This window comes from Sciurus carolinensis, chromosome 9 (genome assembly GCF_902686445.1).
Source record: "Sciurus carolinensis chromosome 9, mSciCar1.2, whole genome shotgun sequence".
Lineage (NCBI taxonomy): Eukaryota > Metazoa > Chordata > Mammalia > Rodentia > Sciuridae > Sciurus > Sciurus carolinensis.
Window position 1 is genome coordinate 17,850,989 of NC_062221.1, and position 22,034 is coordinate 17,873,022.

The 22,034-nt window shown below is 35.4% G+C and overlaps 1 protein-coding gene and 1 pseudogene across 4 annotated transcripts in view; one reads left to right on the forward strand and one right to left on the reverse strand.

The window, feature by feature from the left end:
• Pik3cb (phosphatidylinositol-4,5-bisphosphate 3-kinase catalytic subunit beta) overlaps positions 1-22,034 on the forward strand; it is a 135,251-nt gene that overhangs the window by 108,061 nt on the left and 5,156 nt on the right. For all 4 annotated transcript variants that reach the window (XM_047564808.1, XM_047564810.1, XM_047564807.1 and 1 more), the window contains 3 exons: positions 789-867; positions 12,644-12,811; positions 13,893-14,016. In XM_047564808.1, coding sequence (XP_047420764.1) covers positions 789-867; positions 12,644-12,811; positions 13,893-14,016 — 371 coding nt within the window. The remainder of the gene's footprint in view (positions 1-788; positions 868-12,643; positions 12,812-13,892; positions 14,017-22,034) is intronic.
• Positions 1,584-2,714, reverse strand: LOC124992744 (la-related protein 1B-like; annotated as a pseudogene).

The window sequence follows — 22,034 nt, forward strand, 5'->3', positions numbered from 1 at the left end:
ATCATAAGATGTACTTAAAACTTCTTTATAAAGAACTTGAAGTGTTTTGCTAAACATTTAGCCACACTTGACCATACAAATAATTAATAACAAAAAACTTGTCATTACTTTCACATAGTAACACAGTACCCTTGGACATGATTATAAATATTATATATAGTAATAACTATTACTTTTGTGGGCCCATAATACAGTTACTACTTGCATGATTGATGAGAACTTCCTATACTGCTTTAAAAGCAATGTAGTAGAATATGAATGCACCGTGACACAAACAGTTGTTCTTTTATTTGTTTTGGGGAGGGATATTGGGGACTGAATCCAGGGATACTTTAACACTGAGGACTACACCCCTAGTCCTTTTTTTTGTATTTTGTTTTTTATTTTAAGACAGGGTCTCACTGAGTTGCTGCAGCTGACCTCAAACTTTTGATCCTCCTGCCTCAGTTTCCCAAGTTGCTGGGATTATAGGTGTACACCCCTGTGCCCAGCTCAACACAGTTTTATAGTATCCATACAATTAGTACAGTAGTTTATAAGGTTTATAAGTGTTAAACAATTTTAAAATTTTTTTACTTAATACTAGAAATGTTACAGGGATGTGCTAATCCATGAACCTGTTTGATACAGTGAATGTGGTCAACATTAAAATTTCAATTTAAAAAAGCAAAGCATTTTTTAATGATTTTAGTTCAATCTGACTGAATTACCTAACCAACATTACTACTAATGAGGCAGTAGGCATAAAATGGAAAGCATTTATAATTAAGCAAGATTTTTCCCCTTAGATTTGCGACAAGATATGTTAACACTCCAAATGCTGCGCTTGATGGATTTACTCTGGAAAGAAGCTGGTCTGGATCTTCGGTGAGATTTCTAGTGAATTTATTTTTGTCTCTTGTTTTCTTCCCAGCAAAATTTCTTTTTTTCGTGGTTCTGGGAATTGAACCCAGGGCTTTGTGCTTATGAGGCAAGCACTCTACCAACTGAGCCATCTCCCCAGCCCACTCCAGCAAAATTTCTTAAATTTCATGTTGATTCCTTCCCTCCTACTATATTAATTGTTGTTCATAATATTTATTTTTTTTATGATTTTACTCTTACAGTTTTATTAACAATGCATAAATGGTTAATAGGCATCATCAACGTAACTGACCTAAATTAACTATCCTGTGGATAACATATTTTCTGTATTATCCAACTTACGAATTTGTCATCTCGGACCCAAGTTTATGCAATAAATAAATCTAACTTTTAAAATCAACCATTATATCTTTAAAAAACAAGCAAACAATGTCACATTTCTTCAACTTTTAAAACACTTGCCTAAGTTGCTTGCCGGGAGTAGAAGCACAGGGCTGATAAATAATGAGAAAAATTTCTGTGAAACTGTTCATCATTAATGCTTTTCTGACAGGTAGGACTTATGTATCAAAAATACATTTTGAACAATAATGGAAACAAATACCCTTGTTTATTTCTTCAATTTCTTATCCCTTAAATATCCACATTAATGAATCTTACAGTCCATGTGAAACATCGTAACCCCTGAGTCATGTAACATTTACCATGGAAAGGACAGATCAAGAGCCAAGGGCCAGGCAAGCTGGGAAATGCCATGTAGTCCTCTCTTTCTCTGCTCTATTGATCTGGATACAAGTACATATGCCTGTATGTTAGCAAAAGGCTTGACGTGTCACAAACTCTGAACAATTGATGAGCTGGGAGAAGTCTGTCTGTGGCACACTTCTGGGAGGAGGGCCTGGGATTGGCCATCTTTCTGGTTCTGTCTTTTTCCTCATTTTCTCATTCAAACTTCTACTTCTGTACTGTCCTTCAGGTCCTCTAAAATGAGATTAAGGTTTGTGGTGAGAATCTGAACGCAGTGAAATCCAGCAATCAGGGAAATAGGCAAGAAACCTTGCTCATCAATCTTTCTCCAGAGAAAGAAGTCAAATTCCAAGTTTTCTATACTGAAGCAATATTTAATTTGATGCTTAATATACTCTTTAAGCAATGTTTCTTCCCCAGGATACTATCACCTATACACCCATACTGTCATCATAGTAATACATCATACTGGTGTTAATTTCTATTTGAAATGACTGATACATCCTTTCACCATGTTCTCGGTAACCATATGAATAATCAAAGTTTCACCTGAGGGTTTCCTCTGCCTCATCCTCTTCCGGATTCTCTTCTTTGACTTCTAAAGGAACCTTAGATATTTCTTCCCTCACTCCTCACACTGGACACTTCATCCTGATCATCTCTTTTTTCCCTGTCTCACTTCCAACTTCATGTGTTGCTTCTTCTGTTATCACGGGTTCACTTATTTGCTTCAGGTTGACACCGCGAGCTGACTCTGTGGTCTCACATTTTCTTAGTGTAGTGGAACCCACTTGTGTTTATTAGCTCTCTTGTTGACTGCTGGCCTGGCCTCCTCCTCATGGACATATTCAATAGGACCATCTAATTTTATGTCCCCGTTTTCTTTGCTCTCACTGTTACTCCTCTTTTCAACCCTCTTTTTCTTTTCCAATTTGTGGCTTCTTATTTCCTTGACTCATGATACTCTGAGACTGCAAAAAGGTTTTTCCAGTACTCACTAACTTTCCTGGTATTGGCCAGTTTGCCATATCGCTGAAATCACTGACTTTAGTGGGTTTCCAAGTCTTGAGTTTTCCTGTGTTTATAATTTTTGGGGAACTGAGTTCAGCTGCCACCTCGGCCAGCCACACTCTGTGGCCGACTGATGAGCCCACCCCTATAATCTTTAATATAGCACTTTACAATGTGCTTTCACATACATTCTCTTATTTAACCTCTTCAGTTTTAAAACGATATGACCTGAGATTTCAGAAAGAAGAGGTAGGTTTGAACTTCAGTAAGGCTTGGACGGACATCAAGAATCACATTTCAAACTATGGTTTTTAAATTCCTTTAAAAAAATACTTGGAATAGTTGCTGTTTATTGACTTAATCAGGCATTGTATTAGATTCTTCATATATGTAATGTCATGTAAACTTTAAAACTGTGATTGTGTAATTTCTGTTTAATACATGAGAAAATTAAGGCAATAGACTTTTTTTTATTGTTTGTTCTTTTTAGTTATACATGACAGTAGACTGCATTTTGATTCATTGTACACAAATGGAGTACAACTTTTCATTTCTCCGGTTGTACGTGATGTAGAGTCACACCATTCATGTAATCACACGTGTACATAGGGTAATGATGTCTGTCTTGGTGCACTATCTTTCATTTCCCCTCCCCCTCCCCTCCACACAATCCAACACTCCTCCATTCTTCCCTTACTCACCCTCCATTATGTGTCAGCATCCACTTACCAGAGAAAACATTTGGCCTTTAGTTTTTTGGAATTGGCTTATATCACTTAGCATGATATTCTCTAACTCTATCCATTTACCTGCAAATACCATAATTTTATTCTTCTTTTTGGCTGAGAAATATTCCATTGTGTTTGTATACCACAATTTCTTTATCCATTCATCTATTGAAGGCTCTAGGTTGGTTCCATGGTTTAGCTATTGTGAATTGAGCTGCTATAAACATTGATGTGGCTGTGTCATTGTAGTATGCTGATTTTAAGTCCTTTTGGTATAAACCGCAGAATGAGATAGCTGGGTCAAATGGTGGGTCCATTCCAAGTTTTCTTAGGAATCTCCATATTGCTTTCCAAAGTGGTTGCACCAGTCTGCAGTTCCACCAACAATGTGTGAGTGTACCTTTTTCCCCACATCCTCACCAACACTTAATATTATTTGTATTATTGATTAATCGACATTCTTACTGGAGTGAGATGAAATCTTAGAGCAGTTTTGATTTGCATTTCTCTAATTGCAAGAGATCATGAACATTTTTTCATATGTTCATTGATCAGTTGTTTTTTTCCTGTGAAGTGTCTGTTCAATTCCTTAGCCCATTTATTGATTGGATTATTGGGGGGTTTTTGGTGTTAAGTTTTTTGAGTTCTTTATATATCCTGGAGATTAGTGCTCTGAGGTACGTTGTGATAAAGATTTTTTTCCCATTCTGTAGGCTCTCTCTTCACATTATTGATTGTTTCCTTTGCTGAGAAGAAGTTTTTTAGTTTGAATCTATCCAATTTATTGATTCTTAATTTTACTTCTTCTACTCTAGGAGTCTTGTTAAGGAAGTTGGGTCCTAAGCCAACATAATGGAGATTTGTACCTACTTTTTCTTCTATTCAGTTCAGGGTCTCTGTTCTAGTACCTAAGTTTTGATCTACTTTAAGTTTATTTTTGTGCAGGGTGAAAGAGAGAGGTTAAATTTTATTTCTTTACATATGGATTTCCAGTTTTCCCAGCACCATTTGTTGAAGAGGCTATCTTTTTTCCAATGGATATTTTTGGCACCTTTGTCTAGTATGAGATAACTGTATTTATGTGGGTTTGTGTCTGTGTCTTCCATTTTGTTCCATTGGTCTACATGTCTATTTTGGTGCCAATACCATGCTGTTTTGTTACTGTTGCTCTGTAGTATAGTTTAAGGTCTGGGAGTGTGATACCTCCTGCTTTACTCTTCTTGCTAAGGATTGCCTTGGCTATTCTGGGTCTCTTATTTTTCCAAATGAATTTCATTTGATTGATTTTTCTGTTTCTAGGAAGAATGTCATTGGGATTTTAACAGGAATTGATTGAATCTGTATAACACTTTGGTAGTATGACCATTTTGACAATATTAATTCTAAGGCAGTAGAGATTTTAAAACAAAGTTTACAAAAATATTAAGTAGCAGAGCTAGATTCAAATCCAGGACTGTCCACTCTAAGCTTAATGTCTTTCTATTATTTTACCAGTCTATCTAAGTGAGAAAAAATTGTGGTAAGACATGTCCAGTAACCCTTTATCAAAGTATAATGGTGCCCCAAATAGCTAGTTTTCCACTTTTTGAAAAGGAAAAGAGTTTTCTGTTTTTAGATCTTTTCAGAATACACTTTTCCAGTTCTCTTAAGGTGAAAAGAACAGTTTGCTCTAGTTATTTTTCCCTTCATGGGACTGCAAATGAGATTAGAATAAGGATGAGAGATCATAATACATATGAAAGGACCTTGTGGTTACCTTAAGTGATATACTCTTGACCTTAAATTAGGAGGTATTTCTAATAGCATTGTTTTAAAACAAAATCAGTAGCTCTGAATAGTTAAGAATTTTTTGATCAATAATACATAGGTAAGAGGAATGACTCATTTAAGAAACCATCTACAAGGGTGTTGAATAGAGGGTCTGAAATTTTATTTGTAAATAAAATGTTATTGGCATATAAACATTTGTTTACATTATTATTGGTAGCTGCTTTTGTGCTGAAATAGCAGAGTTAGTCTGCAGTGCCTAAATACTATCTGATGCATGTCAGCATAAATTTACTGATTCTTTCTATAGAAAAGAAACCCCTAAGCAAATGTTTTTGCTAATTGAGTTCACAAAAAGGACAGAAACTTTGCACTTAGACTTGGTAACTTATTTGTTCTTTGCAGTTAGCACATAACCTACACAATGATGCCCTCTGCTAATAGCAGATTATGTCCATGTGATCGGTCTTGTTGAGTTGTGAAAGACTGAACTAATGACTTTATCCTGGCTTTCTTAGTCCCATAAGCCTAATTGAAAACTCCAACCCAGCTCTTTTCTCTTAGTTTCAGTTTTATCCAAATTGTCCAAACGTAAAGCAAATTTTGCATCAGATGAATTCTTTGTGACCTCAGATAAAGGGAGGCAGCCACATGTGGGAGTGCCAGAAATAAACTTAGTGGCTGTCTGATGGGAAACATTGTGTGTCTAACAAGAAAAAGGAACTTATCTGTCTAGTGCAATCTTTTCTGACTTTTTGTCCTTTGACCCCATGTTTTTAAAAAAATATGAAAGGCTTTACTTCTTTTTTAGTTCATTTTCAAACTAATGTCTTTTCTCACCAAAACTTTTTTACTGTTTCTATAAATATATGAGCTTCAGTGTTCGTATTGTGTTTGTTTTTCTTTTAGCCAGCTGTTCAGGTTAGACTGGGTCATGTAGCACACACTCTTTTAAGTTCAATTCCAAATCTTTGAATACCTTTTACACATTGCTATTTTAGTACTTGTAACAGTGCCATGTTTGCATAAATGAAAATCCATATTGCTCATTTAAAATTTACTCTCCTGTCTCATAATGGTCTTTTGCTATTTTTCATTTCAAATTACAACATTTATAAGCTACCAGTATGTTGGTCAACACTTAATCTTAGCCAAAAGGCTAAGAAACAATCCTTTGGTCAACAAATAACCTTTTCTGTGAAGTCTGATACACTGTCTACATGTAAATTCTTCTGGCCTTTGGTAGATTTAACAATGCTCTGTATCCCTGCCTTCCTATGATACACATAAAATCAATTTTTTATAGTTGTGTCCAAGTTTCTCAGTTGCAGTAATGGAGTTTACTTCCCTTTTAAGAGACCTATGCAGAAGTTCCATATAAGGTATTTAATGATCAGTCTCACAGGGGTGAAGGAAGAATGTGAAAATAATGTAAGCATGAGGTAAAGGATTTACACTTTCTCCCTTCAAAGGCCTTGAGCTAATCAAGACTTCAGTCAGGGGCTGGGGAGATAGCTCAGCTGATAGAGTGCTTGCCTCGCAAGCACAAGGCCCTGAGTTCTATCCCCAGTACCGCAAAAAAAAAAAAAAAAAACTTCAGTCAGTGTGTCAAGACCAGAGAAGACTTGATGCTTATCCATTTATAATAAGGATATGAATCTGCCATCCCCACTGCTATAGAATTCATTTCATTTTTAAATTCTTACTTTAATTTGAAAAGTAACACATTGCTCCTTGTGTCAGACTATGAGAAAGGAAGGTAAATGTTACTGAAAGTGCTGTCGTGGCCTTTACAAGAAGTTTGGTTCATTGCAAAGGAGGCCTAGATAAGATGATCAGGGCTCCAAGATTTTGTCCCCAGCTTGACTTCTGTCAAACTGTCTCTCTGACAAGGATGTTTTTTCCTTCCGGTTGTGAATGTTCCATCCTCAAGGCACTGAGTGCTTTCATCATTGCCTGCTTTTGAAGAGGAAGTTGTTGGACTTGTGCCCTGTTCTGCTGCAAGTCGGGGTGGGAGGAGATGCAGGAAAGTATGAAAGTGCACTTTAACCTGACAGTGTTTACTTTACATGTGTTGTGTCATGATAAGGATAAGGTGTCAGTTAAAACATTAGTGCTCCAAAGCTGCCTTTCTTATTGAGAGGTAATTTTTTTTAAGGAGAAATGAATTAATAATGCAGGTGTAAAGCAATCCATTGGTATATCAAGTCTACCAGCATGTAATTTGACAATTTGACTCCCAGCCTTATTTTGCTAGACTAGCAAAGTGCTAAAAGTTTTAAAGCATAAAATAACTGAATTTTTCTTTGGAAGGAATTTTAGAAACTCTCTTTTATCTGATCGTTAACATGCTAGTGTACTCATATACCTCCTTCTTTCTCCCCCTTCCCCTTTTGCATAAAGTCCAGAAGCTTTTCAGGAGAGTGACAGAAGTCTTTATATGGCCTGCGGCGCCCTACGTGTTCTTTCGAACATTTTCTCTGTCCTCTCTTTACTCCACTCTTGCCTTCCTGTCTTTCCTTTTCATGGAGATCCTTCTTAACTCCTGTCATGTTTTCCTGGCACTTCTCCCTCATACAGAGATCACATGCACATTGTGTATTTGTGTTTTGTAAGCTCAGCGAGAGTAGGGATTGCTTACTTCTGAATCACCATCTGACATCAGATACATTGTTTGACACATAATTAGTAATTAGTGTACATAAAATTCATATAAATCACTAATAAAAATGTTTAGAATTCTAATAAATAGGCAAAGGATGTAAATAGCTAATTCACAAAATAAAATCTTAAAATTGCCAAAAGACATGATGAAAAAGGAAATAATACAACAGACACCACTGAGATACAGAACATAATGAGAAGCTATTTCGAAAATCTGTATTCCAACAAAATAGAAACTACCGAAGACTTTGACAAATTTCTAGAGATATATGCTCCTCCCAAACTGAACCAGGAGGACATACACAATTTAAACAGATCAATATCAAGCAATGAAATAGAAGAAGCCATTAAAAATCTACCATCCAAGAAAAGCCCAGGACCAGATGGATTCTCTGCCGAGTTCTACAAGACCTTCAAAGAACTCATTCCAATACTTCTCAAAGTATTCCAGGAAATAGGAAAGGAGGGTACCCTACCAAACTCATTCTATGAAGCTAATATCACCCTCATACCCAAACCAGGAAAAGACACATCAAGGAAAGAAAATTTTAGACCAATATCCTTGATGATTATAGATGCAAAGATCCTTAACAAAATATTGGCAAACCGTATCCAAAAACATATTAAGAAAATTGTGCGCCATGATCAAGTGGGGTTCATCCCTGGAATGCAAGGACGGTTTAACATCGTAAATCACTAAACGTAATCCATCATTTCAATAGACTTAAGGATATGAATCATATGGTTATTTTGATTGACACAGAAAAAGCGTTCGACAAAATACAACACTTCTTCATGCTCAAAACACTAGAAAAAAATAGGGATAGTAGGAACACACCTGAACATTGTAAAGGCTAATTATGCTAAGCCCATGGCCAGCATCATTCTTAATGGAGAAAAACTGAAACCATTCCCTTTAAAAACAGGAACAAGACAGGAATGTCCTCTTTCACCATTTCTATTCAACATTGTCCTTGAAACTCTAGCCAGAGCAATTAGGCAGACTAAAGAAATTAAAGGGATACGAATAGGAAAAGAGGAACTTAAGCTGTCGCTATTTGCTGATGACATGATTCTATATTTAGAGGATCCAAAAACCTCCTCCAGAAAACTTCTAGACCTTATCAATGAATTCAGCAAAATAGCAGGCTATAAAATCAACACACATAAATCTAAAGCATTTTTATACACAAGCGACGAAACAGCTGAAAGGGAAATGAGGGAAACAACTCCATTTGCAATAGCCTCAAAAAAAAAAAAAAAAACTTGGAAATCAATCTAACCAAAGAAGTAAAAGATCTCTACAATGAAAACTTCAAAACATTGAAGAAAGAAATTGAGGAAGACCTTAGAAGATGGAAAGATCTCCCATGTTCTTGGATAGGAAGAATTAATATTATCAAAATGGCCATACTACCAAAACTGCTATACAGATTCAATGCAATTCCATTAAAAATCCCAATGATGTACCTTACAGAAATAGAACAAGAAATCATGAAATTCATCTGGAAGAATAAGAAACCCAGAATAGCTAAAGCAATCCTTAGCAGGAAGAATGAAACAGGGGTATCGCAATACCAGAACTTCAACTATACTACAAAGCAATGATAACAAAAATGGCATGGTATTGGCACCAAAATAGACAGGAAGATCAGTGATACAGAATAGAGGACATGGACACAAACCCAAATAAATACAATTTTCTCAGACTAGACAAAGGTGCCAAAAATATGCAATGGAGAAAAGATAGCCTCTTCAACAAATGGTGCTGGGAAAACTGGAAATCCATATGCAACAGAATGAAACTAAACCCCTATCTCTCACCCTGCACAAAAATCAACTCACAATGGATCAAAGACCTTGAAATCAAACCTGAGACCCTGTATCTTATAGAAGAAAAAGTAGGTCCAAATCTTCAACTTGTTGGCTTAGGATCAGACTTCCTTAACAGGACTCCCATAGCACAAGAAATAAAAGCAAGAATCAATAACTGGGATAGATTCAAACTAAATAGCTTTCTCTCAGCAAAGGAAACTATCAGCAATGTGAAGAGAGAGCCTACAGAGTGGGAGAATATCTTTGCCATTCATAATTCAGATAGAGCACTAATTTCCAGAATATATAAAGAACTCAAAGAACTCTACACCAAGAATACAAACAACCCAATCAACAAATGGGCTAAGGATATGAACAGACGCTTCACAGAAGATCTACAAGCAATCAACAAACATATGAAAAAATGTTCACCATCTTTAGTAATAACAGAAATGCAAATCAAAACTACACTAAGATTCCATCTCACCCCAATTAGAATGGCGATTATCAAGAACACAATCAACAATAGGTGTTGGAGAGGATGTGGGGAAAAAGGTACACTCATACATTGCTGGTGGGGCTGCACATTAGTGCAGCCACTCTGGAAAGCAGTGTGGAGGTTCCTTAGAAAACTTGGAATGGACCCACCATTTGACCCAGCTATCCCACTCCTCGGCCTATACCTAAAGGACTTAAAATCCACATACTACAGAGATACAGCCACATCAATGTTCATAGCTGCTCAATTCACAATAGTCAGACTGTGACTGTGGAACCAACCTAGATGTCCTTCAATTGATGAATGGATAAAGAAACTGTGGTATATATATATCATGGAATATTACTCAGCTATAAAGAATAATAAAATTATGGCATTTGCAGGCAAATGGATGAAATTGGAGAATATAATGCTAAGTGAGATAAGCCAATCTCAAAAAACCAAAGGAAGAATGATCTCGCTGATAAGCGGATGATGACAAATAAAGGGGGGTGGGAGGGGGGCAAGAATGGAGGAAGGAGAGACTGTATAGAGGGAAAAGAAGGGTGGGAGGGGTGAGGGGGAAGGAAAAAATAACAATGAATCAAACATCATTACCCTATGTAAATGTATGATTACACAAATGGTATGCTGTTACTCTATGTACAAACAGAAACAACATGTATCCCATTTGTTTACAATATAAAAAATAAAATAAATTTTTTAAAAAAATTGCCAAAAGAGATCTGAGAAAAAATTCATCTTTACTAAGGATCAAATAAGTACAAATCATAGCAAAATGCTACTTCTCAGCTTGGAAAAATTATTTTAATTGATAATCTAAAATATTTTTTAGTGTGCTTTATTGGTAGCCGCTCTACATGTCTACCTAATAAGAACATCAAGTCTAATTTCCCTGACAAATTATCAGCCTTTTCTACATTTTTAGTCACCTCTTTTCAGTTAAAGTTTAAGGAGTTTCTAATCATGCAGGGGAGGTAAAATTTCAATTCAGGAAATAAGAACTCAGTGTGCAGACCTGTTGGCATCATGTTGGTGCTGTGGTTTAACACTCTGTTCAGTTATTGTAAGACATGTAGCAGTTCATGATTCACATTATTCTCCCTATGTATTTTTATTTATACAGAAATAGTCTGTTACTCTGGAGATTGTGTTTAGGTTTAAAAAGACAATTTTACAGCTGCACAGACCCAGTTTTAACTCTCAAATCTTATACATTAGTTAAATGTGTGATTTGGGGCAGGTTACTTATATTCCTCCTTTGTAAAATTGGGAACTTGCCTTATAAAGATTTTGTTATTAAATGTGTTTATTGATTCACAAGTACTTAGTAAGCATCTGTTTTGTGCCACATTTTCAAGCACTGAGGAAACAGCAGAGAGTAAGACATCCCTGCCTGATAATCTTACATCCTAATGGTGAATATAGACAAATAAGTAAAATAAATAAGTACAGGATGTTGGATAATGTTGAAGTGTATACAGGAGAATAAAGCAGGGAAGGGATAGTGAATATTGGGTCAGAGGCAGTGTTGTCATTTTAAATAGGATGATCCAGGAAGTTCTCACTGAAACGTCGATGTTTCAGGAAAGACTTCCTAGAATTGAGGGGAAAGCCATGTAGATGTCTTGGGGAGAAATGTTACAGGAGAGAAAATAACACGTGCGTAGAAGTAACTGAATAAGGTGCCTGATATGTTTGAGGCCAATGTGATAGGAACATAGTTAGTAATGGGAGGAGTAGAAGAGATGACAGGGGCCAGCCTGAGGAAGGCTTTTAAGCCATGGCAAGCATGTTGGCTTTCACTCTAAGGTGGAAAGCAATCACAGACATTTTGATCAGGGGAGTGATAGCATATGCATACATTTTAAATGAATCACAGTTCTATTGCATTAATAATAGACTATATGATGTGTACACAGGCAGACCAGTTAGGAAACTTCAATAAATGAGGTAAAGATGAATGCTAACTTGGACTTGGGTGTTAGCAGAGGAAAGTGGGAGTAGGGAAGTTTTTGGACTCTGGATACATTTTCAAGGCAGATAAATTAAATGTTGGTCATGAGAGAAAGAGAAGAGGCAAAGATGACCTTAAGGTTGTGGGTTCGAGCAGCTGAAAAGGTAAAGTTGTCCTGAACAAAGATAATATGTATAGTACTTGGCCTGGTGTGTAGTTTCTATCACTGTTCCATAAAAAATGATTCCCTTCCCCAAATTAGTAGTAAAAATGAAGGAGTTTTCCTTTATCTAATGTGCTTGTGTTCATCTACACAAGCAAATAGAATATTTCACCAAAATAATAATGAAATAAATGATACATTTAGCTAGATCCTTAAAATTCTGGTAAATCATTCTATCTCTTGTCCAAGAATTTTATTCTCTAACTAAAGATAGAGTTGGTATTTTTCCATATGGCAATAACATCATAATGAGTAATGGCAATGTATCAATAGTAATAATTGTTTCAAGTCCAAGGGAAAATTTAACAAATTAATGTTTTATTTTAAGGGAATTAAGACTTTTTAATGCCCATTTTTTTTCCTTTCAGCATGCTGCCTTATGGCTGTTTAGCAACAGGAGATCGCTCTGGCCTCATTGAAGTTGTGAGCACCTCTGAAACAATTGCTGACATTCAGCTGAATAGTAGCAATGTGGCTGCTGCAGCAGCTTTCAACAAAGATGCCCTTCTCAACTGGCTGAAGGAATATAATTCTGGGTTAGTTGATTCTATTTAATCATCATTTTTCTATAAAACATCCAAACAAATAACTATTTTCCCAGTAGAAATCATTGGTGTCTGAGAGGAAAAATTAGTGTTATAGATTTGCTTCATTTCAGGTTAGAGTAGAATGACCTAATATCTTATTGATTTCTACTTTATCTAGATCAAATTTTATAAGCTTTGCAATAAGGTTACAACCTAGGAAATTAAGGATTGTGTGTGTGTGTGGTGTGGGGGATTGAACTCAGGGCCTTGTGCATGCAAGGCAAGCACTCTACCAACTGAGCTACATCCCCAGCCCTGGAAGTTAAGGACTTTTAAGGTTTGCATATTTAAGTTTTTGTTTAAACACATCAGCTTCTATAATTATGTGAATATATTAACTTAAGTAAGTTTTTAGTAGATTAATTATATGATAGAAGTAAATGAGTTTGTAGACTCTAAAAATATGCAGTGCTTAGTTATGCGTTATTTATGGTGATGGTGTTGCACCAGCATTAATATAAGAAATAAAGAAATTTCACAGTGAAGTAAAGAGCTCCATGATGATTTTTGGCTAAAGACTTCAAAATGAGATTCAAATGTTATCATTAGCAATGTCCAAGAACTTGTATGTGAGCATCATTTTCTACATTTGATCTTGTGGCCTTGTCTCCAAAGAGTCTATATTGTTGACTTCCAATTGATATCAGTGACTCAGTTGAAACTGCAATATTCAACTCTTCAACATGGAATTCTAGTCTTAGGTCAAAAGTGACAAAAATGTTCCTAAGCCCAGTGTGATCCAACCAAAACCATAGTAGCCTGCCCTTTTATGCACATGAACCTGCCTCCATCCTTACTGAAACAAGCCTCACCGGGACACAGGAATCTGAATGGCTGATTGATCCCATATATCTAGTGTTTTTCAAGCTACCTAACTTCCCTGCTTCTTGGCTGATCCACCCTGTGGTCTTGGTAACTATGTGTTGTAAGTTCTCCTTAAAATTGAAAAGGAAACAGATATGGTTTGGGTCTCACCCCACAAATTTGAAAGTTGAATACCTTTGTGACTCCTACTGTTTCTCTTATTCAGGGATGACCTGGACCGAGCAATTGAGGAGTTTACCCTGTCTTGTGCTGGCTACTGTGTAGCTTCTTATGTCCTTGGGATTGGTGACAGACATAGTGACAACATCATGGTCAAAAAAACCGGCCAGGTGAGCTGTACTGCAGGGTTTGCCAAAGGCCTTAGTGATATTAAATCATATCCTTATTCTTCCTTCAATTTTCCATTAACCTTCATTTGATACACCATCTACTTCACAGAAGGATCAGATGATGTGCTGGATGTATTAACTTTAAAGAATATAGCCAGTGCTCAAAAAAGTTGGTGTGACCCACACTTGAGTCTGTTCTTTTGAAACACTGAACCTAATCATATATAGAATAGGGAGGAAAGTAATATACTAATACCATTTTGAGGAATCTAAGGAAGCTGGTTCAGGTTAACTGTGGAGAAACTCTTAATTTTCAAATGAAAATTTCCCTTTTTTAATTTAGGTGATTTAGGTTGTTTGCAAAACGTTTTATATTGGAGATGGATAATTTTTCAGTTTAGACACCATTGGGATTCCCTCAAACCAGAAGCATACCAGAATGAAAATATTTGGGTGACTGTGTGAGCTTTGGCCTTAGATGGAACACAGAATTTTATACCTTCTGGGAGATTTGGGTAGTTTGGGCTTGGGTTCTGAGAATTGAACCACGTGTCTCTACTTAAAGGAGTCCCTTGGACTTCAATTAATCAGACCAAACACTTTGGTTTACCTACATTTTTTTCCTGACACCTCTCTAAAGTAATAGGGAACAAGAAAAAAATACGCAAACTCAAGAAGTCAAAGATGATATGAAAGAGATCACAGTGAATGAAAGACACTGACAGATTTGGGAATTAAAGGAAGTAAAAATGAAGAAGCAACAATGACTCAGCAATGATTGAAAAATGGGAACCTGAGTATGGGTAGAGAGCTGTATCGGTAGAGAGCTATGTCAGTCTCAGGAAAGCTGTGGAATTGGAGGCACCAAGTACTGTTCAAGATGGGGATATGGGCAAGGTTAAAAAATGGGATTGGTTGGAAGGTTTTATATGGATTAGTTATTTGCACAAGTCCCCTTCCTTACTTGGGGAAGAACACAGGAGATTTATTTTCTGAAGGAACTTCTGTTTCATGGACACTAAGTTTTGTAAAAGGCTGAGGGGAAGGTACCATATTAAAAATAGGGCTGAAGTAAAAGCATACTAAATGTTACAGTTCACAGTCACTTCCAACTACATTGCTACAGGAACACTGGCTATCAGGTGTATATCCTTCTCCACAAGACATGTAAGAAAATCTGATTGGTTCCAGTGAAAAGACCTGTAGATAGTTGAGGTCTCTTCCCATGCCCTCTGCAGCAAAATCATCAAGCAACAAACAAGCATACCATTTACATGGAATTTTCCTTCAGCTTTTTAGCGACTCAATTATGAATGGTTAGCCAAGGATTAGCAGATATTTTAAAATTGAAATTATAAATAGAAATTATATATATTTATCATGCACAACATGTCATTTCAAAATATGTGTATGGTATTGATGGCTAAATGAACCAATTAACATTATTTATCTACTTATTTATTGTGAGAATCTTGAAATCTATTCTCTTAGTAATTTTTAGGAGTACAATACATTGTTATTAAATGTAGTCACCATGTTGTATAGTAGCTATCTTGAACTTATTCCCTCTTAACTGAAATTTTATTTTCTTTAACCAACATCTTCCCACCCCAGACCCCTGGTAACTACCATTCTAACTCTACTGGTTTAGCAGATACCTCCCAACTCCCACCTCAGGATTGAACTCAAGGCCTCGTACATGTTAAACGTATACTGTACCACTGAGCTACACTCCCAGTCCCTGGATTAGTAAACATTTGAAGGAAGCTTCTACTGTGAAAGAGAGAAACCTATAAAATTGAGGAAGAAGGACTGTGGGAAAATGAAGTAACTTTAGTTTAACAGAGGATAATTTTTAAAATAGAAAAAAGGAGATGGCATTGTATTATGAAATATAATGCCTTCTTTTTTTATTGGAGAATAGAGGTCTTAGAAATGGGAAGAAACAAAAAGTTAAAATAGCAAGTGGCAGGATAAGTGTTATGTATGTTAATGAAGAATCCTCATGACAACTTTACAGCAAAGTAGTAGTACTATCCCCATTTTACAGGTAGGAAAATTGAGGCAAAAGAGTGGACATTCCAGGATTTAAATCCTGGCAATATGATTTAAAACAGTATGCCTTAATGTCTGTTACTCTCTTTCTTCTCCCCCACAACCCGTGTGTGTGTGTGTGTGTGTGTGTGTTTATGCATCAATATATAAGTGATAGAGACTTAATTCAGGAAGACTTAGTCCTATTAGTCTATCAATCTAATAGAATTCCAGAGAAAAGTAAGGAAAGGAACTCTGTAAGCAAATATAAAAAACATTTCCCAGAACTGATGTTCATGAATATCCAGTCAACTGAGCACAAAATTTATAATTTTCTTTGTCCTTATAATGTATGAAAAGACCCTTATTAAAGCCCTTCACCTTTTCAGTGCATCAGGCATAAAGAAAAGATTTTAAAACATTCTCAGAGACACAGTAGACCATATATCAGAGATTAGGAGTCAGAATGACTTATCTTATCGAAGCTAAATTGGAAACTTTAAGACAGTGAAAGTTAGCCTTCCTAATTTGGAAGGAAAATGACTTCTTTCTTAGAATTCTATAACCAGACAATCAAGTGTGAAGATGGAATAAAGACGTTTTCAGACTTGCAAAGTCTCAAAATCTATACCTCCTCTATATCTTTTTTCTTTCTTTTCATGTATCAGCATCTTGTACATTGCCCAGGATGGCCTAACTTTGATCCTCCTGACTCAGCTTCCTGAATAACTAAAATTAGAGGCACATACCACTGTACCCAACTTTCTCCTCTGCATCTTTTCTCAGGAGGCTACCAGATTAAGGACATACATCAAAATAAGAGTTGAAACTAGAACTTAACTAAGGCATTTTTTTTTCTACAGGAGATGTTTGTCAGTATGTGAAGATCAGTTTATTTATTTATTTATTTTACATATTATGATCATTTCTTCTTAGAGCTTTATAGTTATACATAATAGTTGGGTTCATGTCAACAAAATCATACATTCATGGAATTTAATTTTAGTTCACAATGCCCCTCCTACCTTCCCTCTCCTCCCTGTTTTCCTTCTGCTACTCTGTTAGATTTCCTTTTGCTTCTCTGTTTATTTATATTTGATTGGTTCTCTTTACTTAAAGTAAAATTCTCTGGTATTTATATTTATAGTAGTTTATATTTATAGTATTTATATGTGCACTTAACATGATTTTTTAAGAATTCATTCTACATTGCGCCCCCCTTCTCCATCCCTACGCTCTGCCTCTCAGTCTCCTTGTATACCACTGATCTTCCGAATATGATATCCTATGCTTTCTTCCTCCTTTTCTTTATTTACTTTTTCACATATCAGAGAAAACATGTGAACTTTGACTTTTTGGGACTGGGAACATTACTTAGCATGATCTCCATTTCCAAACATATATCAGCAAATACCATAATTTCATTCTTCTTTATGGCTGAGTAAAAATCCACTATGTACACATACCATAATTTTTTTTAATCCATTCATCTATAGATGGGCACCTGGATTGATTCATAATTTAGCCATTGTGAATTGTTCTGCTATAAATATTGAGGTGACTATCTCGCTACAGTATGCTAATTTCAGTGCTTTTCAGGAAATGCCAACGAGTGGGATAGCTGGGACATATGGTGGTTCCATCCTATCTTTTTGAGGAATATGCCATACTACTTTCCAGAATGACTGTACTAGTCTACGGTCCCATCAAAAATGTAGAAGTGTACCTTTTTCCCCACAACTTCACCAGTGTTTATTGTTCATATTCTTAATCATTGCATGAGAGGAGTAAAATGATTTTTCTTCGTGTAGTTTTTTGATTGCTATAGATGTTGAACATTTTTTCATATATTTGTTGACCATTTGTGTTTTGTCTTTTGAGAAGTTTCTATTTAGTTCTTTTGCCCAATTATTGATTGGGTTTATTTGTTCTTTGGTGTTAAGTTTTTTGAGTTCTTTATATATTCTGAATATTAATCCCCTATTGGAGAATTTGCTGGCAAAGATTCTCTCCCATTCTGTAGGTTCTTGTCTTCACACTTGTAATTGTTTCCTTTGCTGTGCAGAAGATTTTTTTTAATTTAATGGCAACCCACTTAGTGATTTTTAGTTTGTTTCTTATGCTTTGCAGGGGTCTTGTTAAGGAGTCTCTTAGACTTCTGAATGGAGTGTTGACCCTATGTTTTTTTCTGGGATTTGGCAAGGATTCTACTCTACGTAAGCCTTTGATCCATTTCTGTTTGACGTTTGTGAAAGGAAAAAGATAGGGATCTAGTTTCATTTTTCTACATATAGCTATCTAGTTTTCCCAGTACCATTTGTTAAAAAGGCTCTCTTTTCTCCAAAATATATTTTTTGGCACCTTTGCCAAGTATCAGATGACTATAAGTACGTGGGTTTGTTTCTGTGTCTTCTGTTCTATTAGTCTGCCTGCATATTTTTATGCCAATACCATGGTATATTTGTTACTGCAGCTCTGTAGTATAATTTCAGATCAATTGTTGTGATGCCTCCTGCATCATTCTTCTAGTTCAGAATTGCTTTAGCTATTGTGAGTCTCTTATTCTTCCAAATGAATTTAAGAATTGTTTTTCTAATCCTGTGAAGAATGTCATTGGTGTTTTGATTGTGTTGAATTTGTATATTGCTTTTGATAATATGGCCATTTTGACAATATTAATTCTGCCTATCTAAGAACATGGGGAGGTCTTTCCATCTTCTAAGGTCTTTAGTTTCTTTTCTTTCTTCAATGTTCTATCATTTTCATTGTAAAACTCTTTTACCTCCTTGGTTAGATTAATTCCCAATTTGGTTTTTGATTTTGGCTTTGTTTTTAAGGTTATTATTAATGGAATGGTTTCCTTTATTTTTTCCTTGGCTGAATCACTGTTGGAGTATAAGAAAGCTGTTAATTTATGGGTGTTGAACTTGTATCTCACTTCTTTGCTGAACTCATTTATAAGCTCTAGAAATCTTTTTTTGTGGTGCTGGGGATTGAAACCAGGGCTCTGTATTTGCTAGGCAAGCACTCTACCAACTGTGCTGTATCTGCGGCCCCTAGAAATCTTCTGGTGGAGACTTTTGGGTCTTCTAGACATAAAATCATATCATCAGCAAAACACAGATAGTTTGACTTCTTTCCTATTTGCATCCCTTTGATTTCCGTCTCTTATCTGATCACTGGCTAATTTTAAAAGAACTATATTGAATAAGGTGGTAAGAGTGGACAACTTTGTCTTGTTCCTGATTTTAAAGAAAATGCTTTTAGTTTTCCTCCATTTTGTGTGAGATTGGCTTTGAATTTGTCATAAATAGTGTTTATGATGCTGAGGAAGTTTCTTCCATCCCTATCGTCTCCAGAATTTTTAACATGAAAGGGTGCTGGATTTTATTGAAACCTTTTTTGCATATATTGAGATGATCATGTGATTCTTGCCCTTAATTCTGTTTAAGTGGTGAATTACATTTATTGATTTGCATGTGTTTAACCAACCTTTCATCTTTGGAATGAAACCCATTTTATTAAGGCGTATTCTCTTCTTGATGTGTTGTTGAATGTGGTTTGCAAATATTTTATTAAGGATTTTTGCATCTGTGTCCATCAGATATATTAGTATGCAGTTTTCTTTCATCAATGTGTCTTTGGTTTTGGTACCAAGGTTATTTTTTGTAGAATGTATTTGGGAGTGTTCCCTCCCTTTCCTTTCATGGAATAATTTAAGAAAGATGGTGTTAATTCTTTAGAGGTTGAGTAGAACTCAGCTGAATTTCCATCTGTTCCTGAGTTTTTGTTTTTAGAAGAGTTAATTGCTGTTTCAATTTCAATACTTGATATTGGTCTGTTTAGGCTTTCTATATCTTGCTGGTTCAATTTGGGCACATCATATGTGTCTAGAAATTTGTCAGTGTCTTCTAAATTTTCCAGTTTATTGGATTATAAAATTTCAAAATAGGTTCTGATGATCCTATGAATTTCAGAAGGATCTATAGTGATATATCTCCTTTTTCATTTCTAATTTTATTGATTTGGGTCTTCTCTCTTTTGTTAGTTTGGCTAAGGGTTTATCAATCTTATGTCTACCTTTTTGAAGATCCAACTCTTCATTGTATTAATCCTGTGTATTTTTTAAAATTCTCAATTTATTAATTTTGACTGTGATCTTAATTATTTCCTTCAGATTTAGGAATTAGTTCTTTTTCTAAGGTCTTTTTTTTTAAAAAAAATTTTTTAGTCGTAGAGAGACATAATACTTTTATTTTTATGTGGTGCTGAGAATCAAACTCAGTGCCTCACACATGCTAGGCAAGTACTCTACCACTGAGTCACAATTGCAGCCTCAAGGTCTCAAGTAAAGCATAAGCTTATTTATTTGGGCTCTCTCTATTTTTTTTTAAGTAGGCACTCAGTACTGTAAATTTTCCTCTTAGAATTACTTTTATACTCTCCCAGCAATTTCAATATGTTGTATGTCTGTTCTCATTCATTTCTAAGAATTTCTTGATTTCTACTCTCATTTCTTTTTTGATCCATTTTGTGATCTCTAGTATTTTTGTGTTGTTGATTTCTAGTTTTATTCTATTATAATCTGATAGAATGTGGGGATTATATTGATTTTTTTTTTCTTTTTCTTTTTTCTTTCTTTTTGGTATTTGCTAAGATTTACTTTTTGACCTATAATATGGTATATTTTGGAAGAAGTTCCATGAGCTGCTGAGAAGAAAATAAGTTCAACTGTTTAAGAGTGGAATATTCTATAGGTGTCTGTTAGGTCCATTTGATTTATAGTCTATTTGATATCTTTATTGATTTTATGTTTTGATGACTTATCGATTGGTGACAAGGGTGTGTTATCACCCAGCATTATTGTGTTGAAATCTATCTGAGATTTAATGTCATGGAATATTTTTTTAATGTAATTGGGTGTGCTGATATTTGGGGTATGCGTATTTACTATCATTATATCTTCTTGTTGGATTGTTCCCTCTACTAAGATATAATGGCCTTCTTTTTCTCTTCTGATTAATTTTTGCTTGAAATATGCTTTGTCAGATATGAGAATAGCTTCTCCTGCTTCTTTACAGTGTCTGTGTAGAATATTTTTTTCTATCCTTTTGCCTTCAGCCTGTAAGTGCCTTTGCCTATTAGATGAGTTCTCTTATAAACAGCTTATAGTTGGATCTTGTTTTTGATCCATTTTGCTAATCTGTGTCTTTAAATTGGGAAGTTTAGACCATTAACATTCATTCAGTGTTAGGACAGTATGTGTTTTTGGTTTCCTGCTATTTTGATTTTTTGCTGTATTCAATACTATCTTGATTCTTACTATTACTTCTTGATTCTTCTATTACTTCTCTGTTATCTTCCTCTATTTGGGAGCTTTTGGATTTGTTTTTGGGTTCCTCTGTGTTCAGTTTATCATTGAGTATTCTTTGTAGTGCTGGCTTTGTGATCATGAATTATTTTATTCTTGTCTTGTAAAGTTTTTATTCTCCCCTTGGATTTGAAACTGAACTTTGCTGAGTGTAGTGATTTTGGCTGGCAGTTGTTTTCTTTTAGAGCTTGAAATATCTCATTTCAGCCCTTCTTGAATTTTGGGTCTGAATTGAGAAATCAGAAGTGAGCCTTATTGGTTTGTCTCTAAATGTGACCTGATGTTTCGCTCTTTCAGCTTTTAATATTCTTTCCTTATTTTTAAAATTAGGCATTTTGATTATGATATGTCTTAAAGAGCTTCTCATTTGAATCGGTCTGTCTGGGGGTCCTGTAAGCCTCCTATGTGTAGATATCTATCTCATTTCTGATATGGGAAAAGTTTTCTCTAACTGTCTCATTGAAACTGTTCTTAATGCCTTGAGCTTTTATCTCCCTGTTCGCTTCCATCCCAACAATTCTCAGGTTTGGTCTTTTGATGTTGTCCCAGAGTTTTTGTATATTTTGATCATGTTCTGTAAATGTTTCCCTATATTGCATTTTATGTTCTCAAG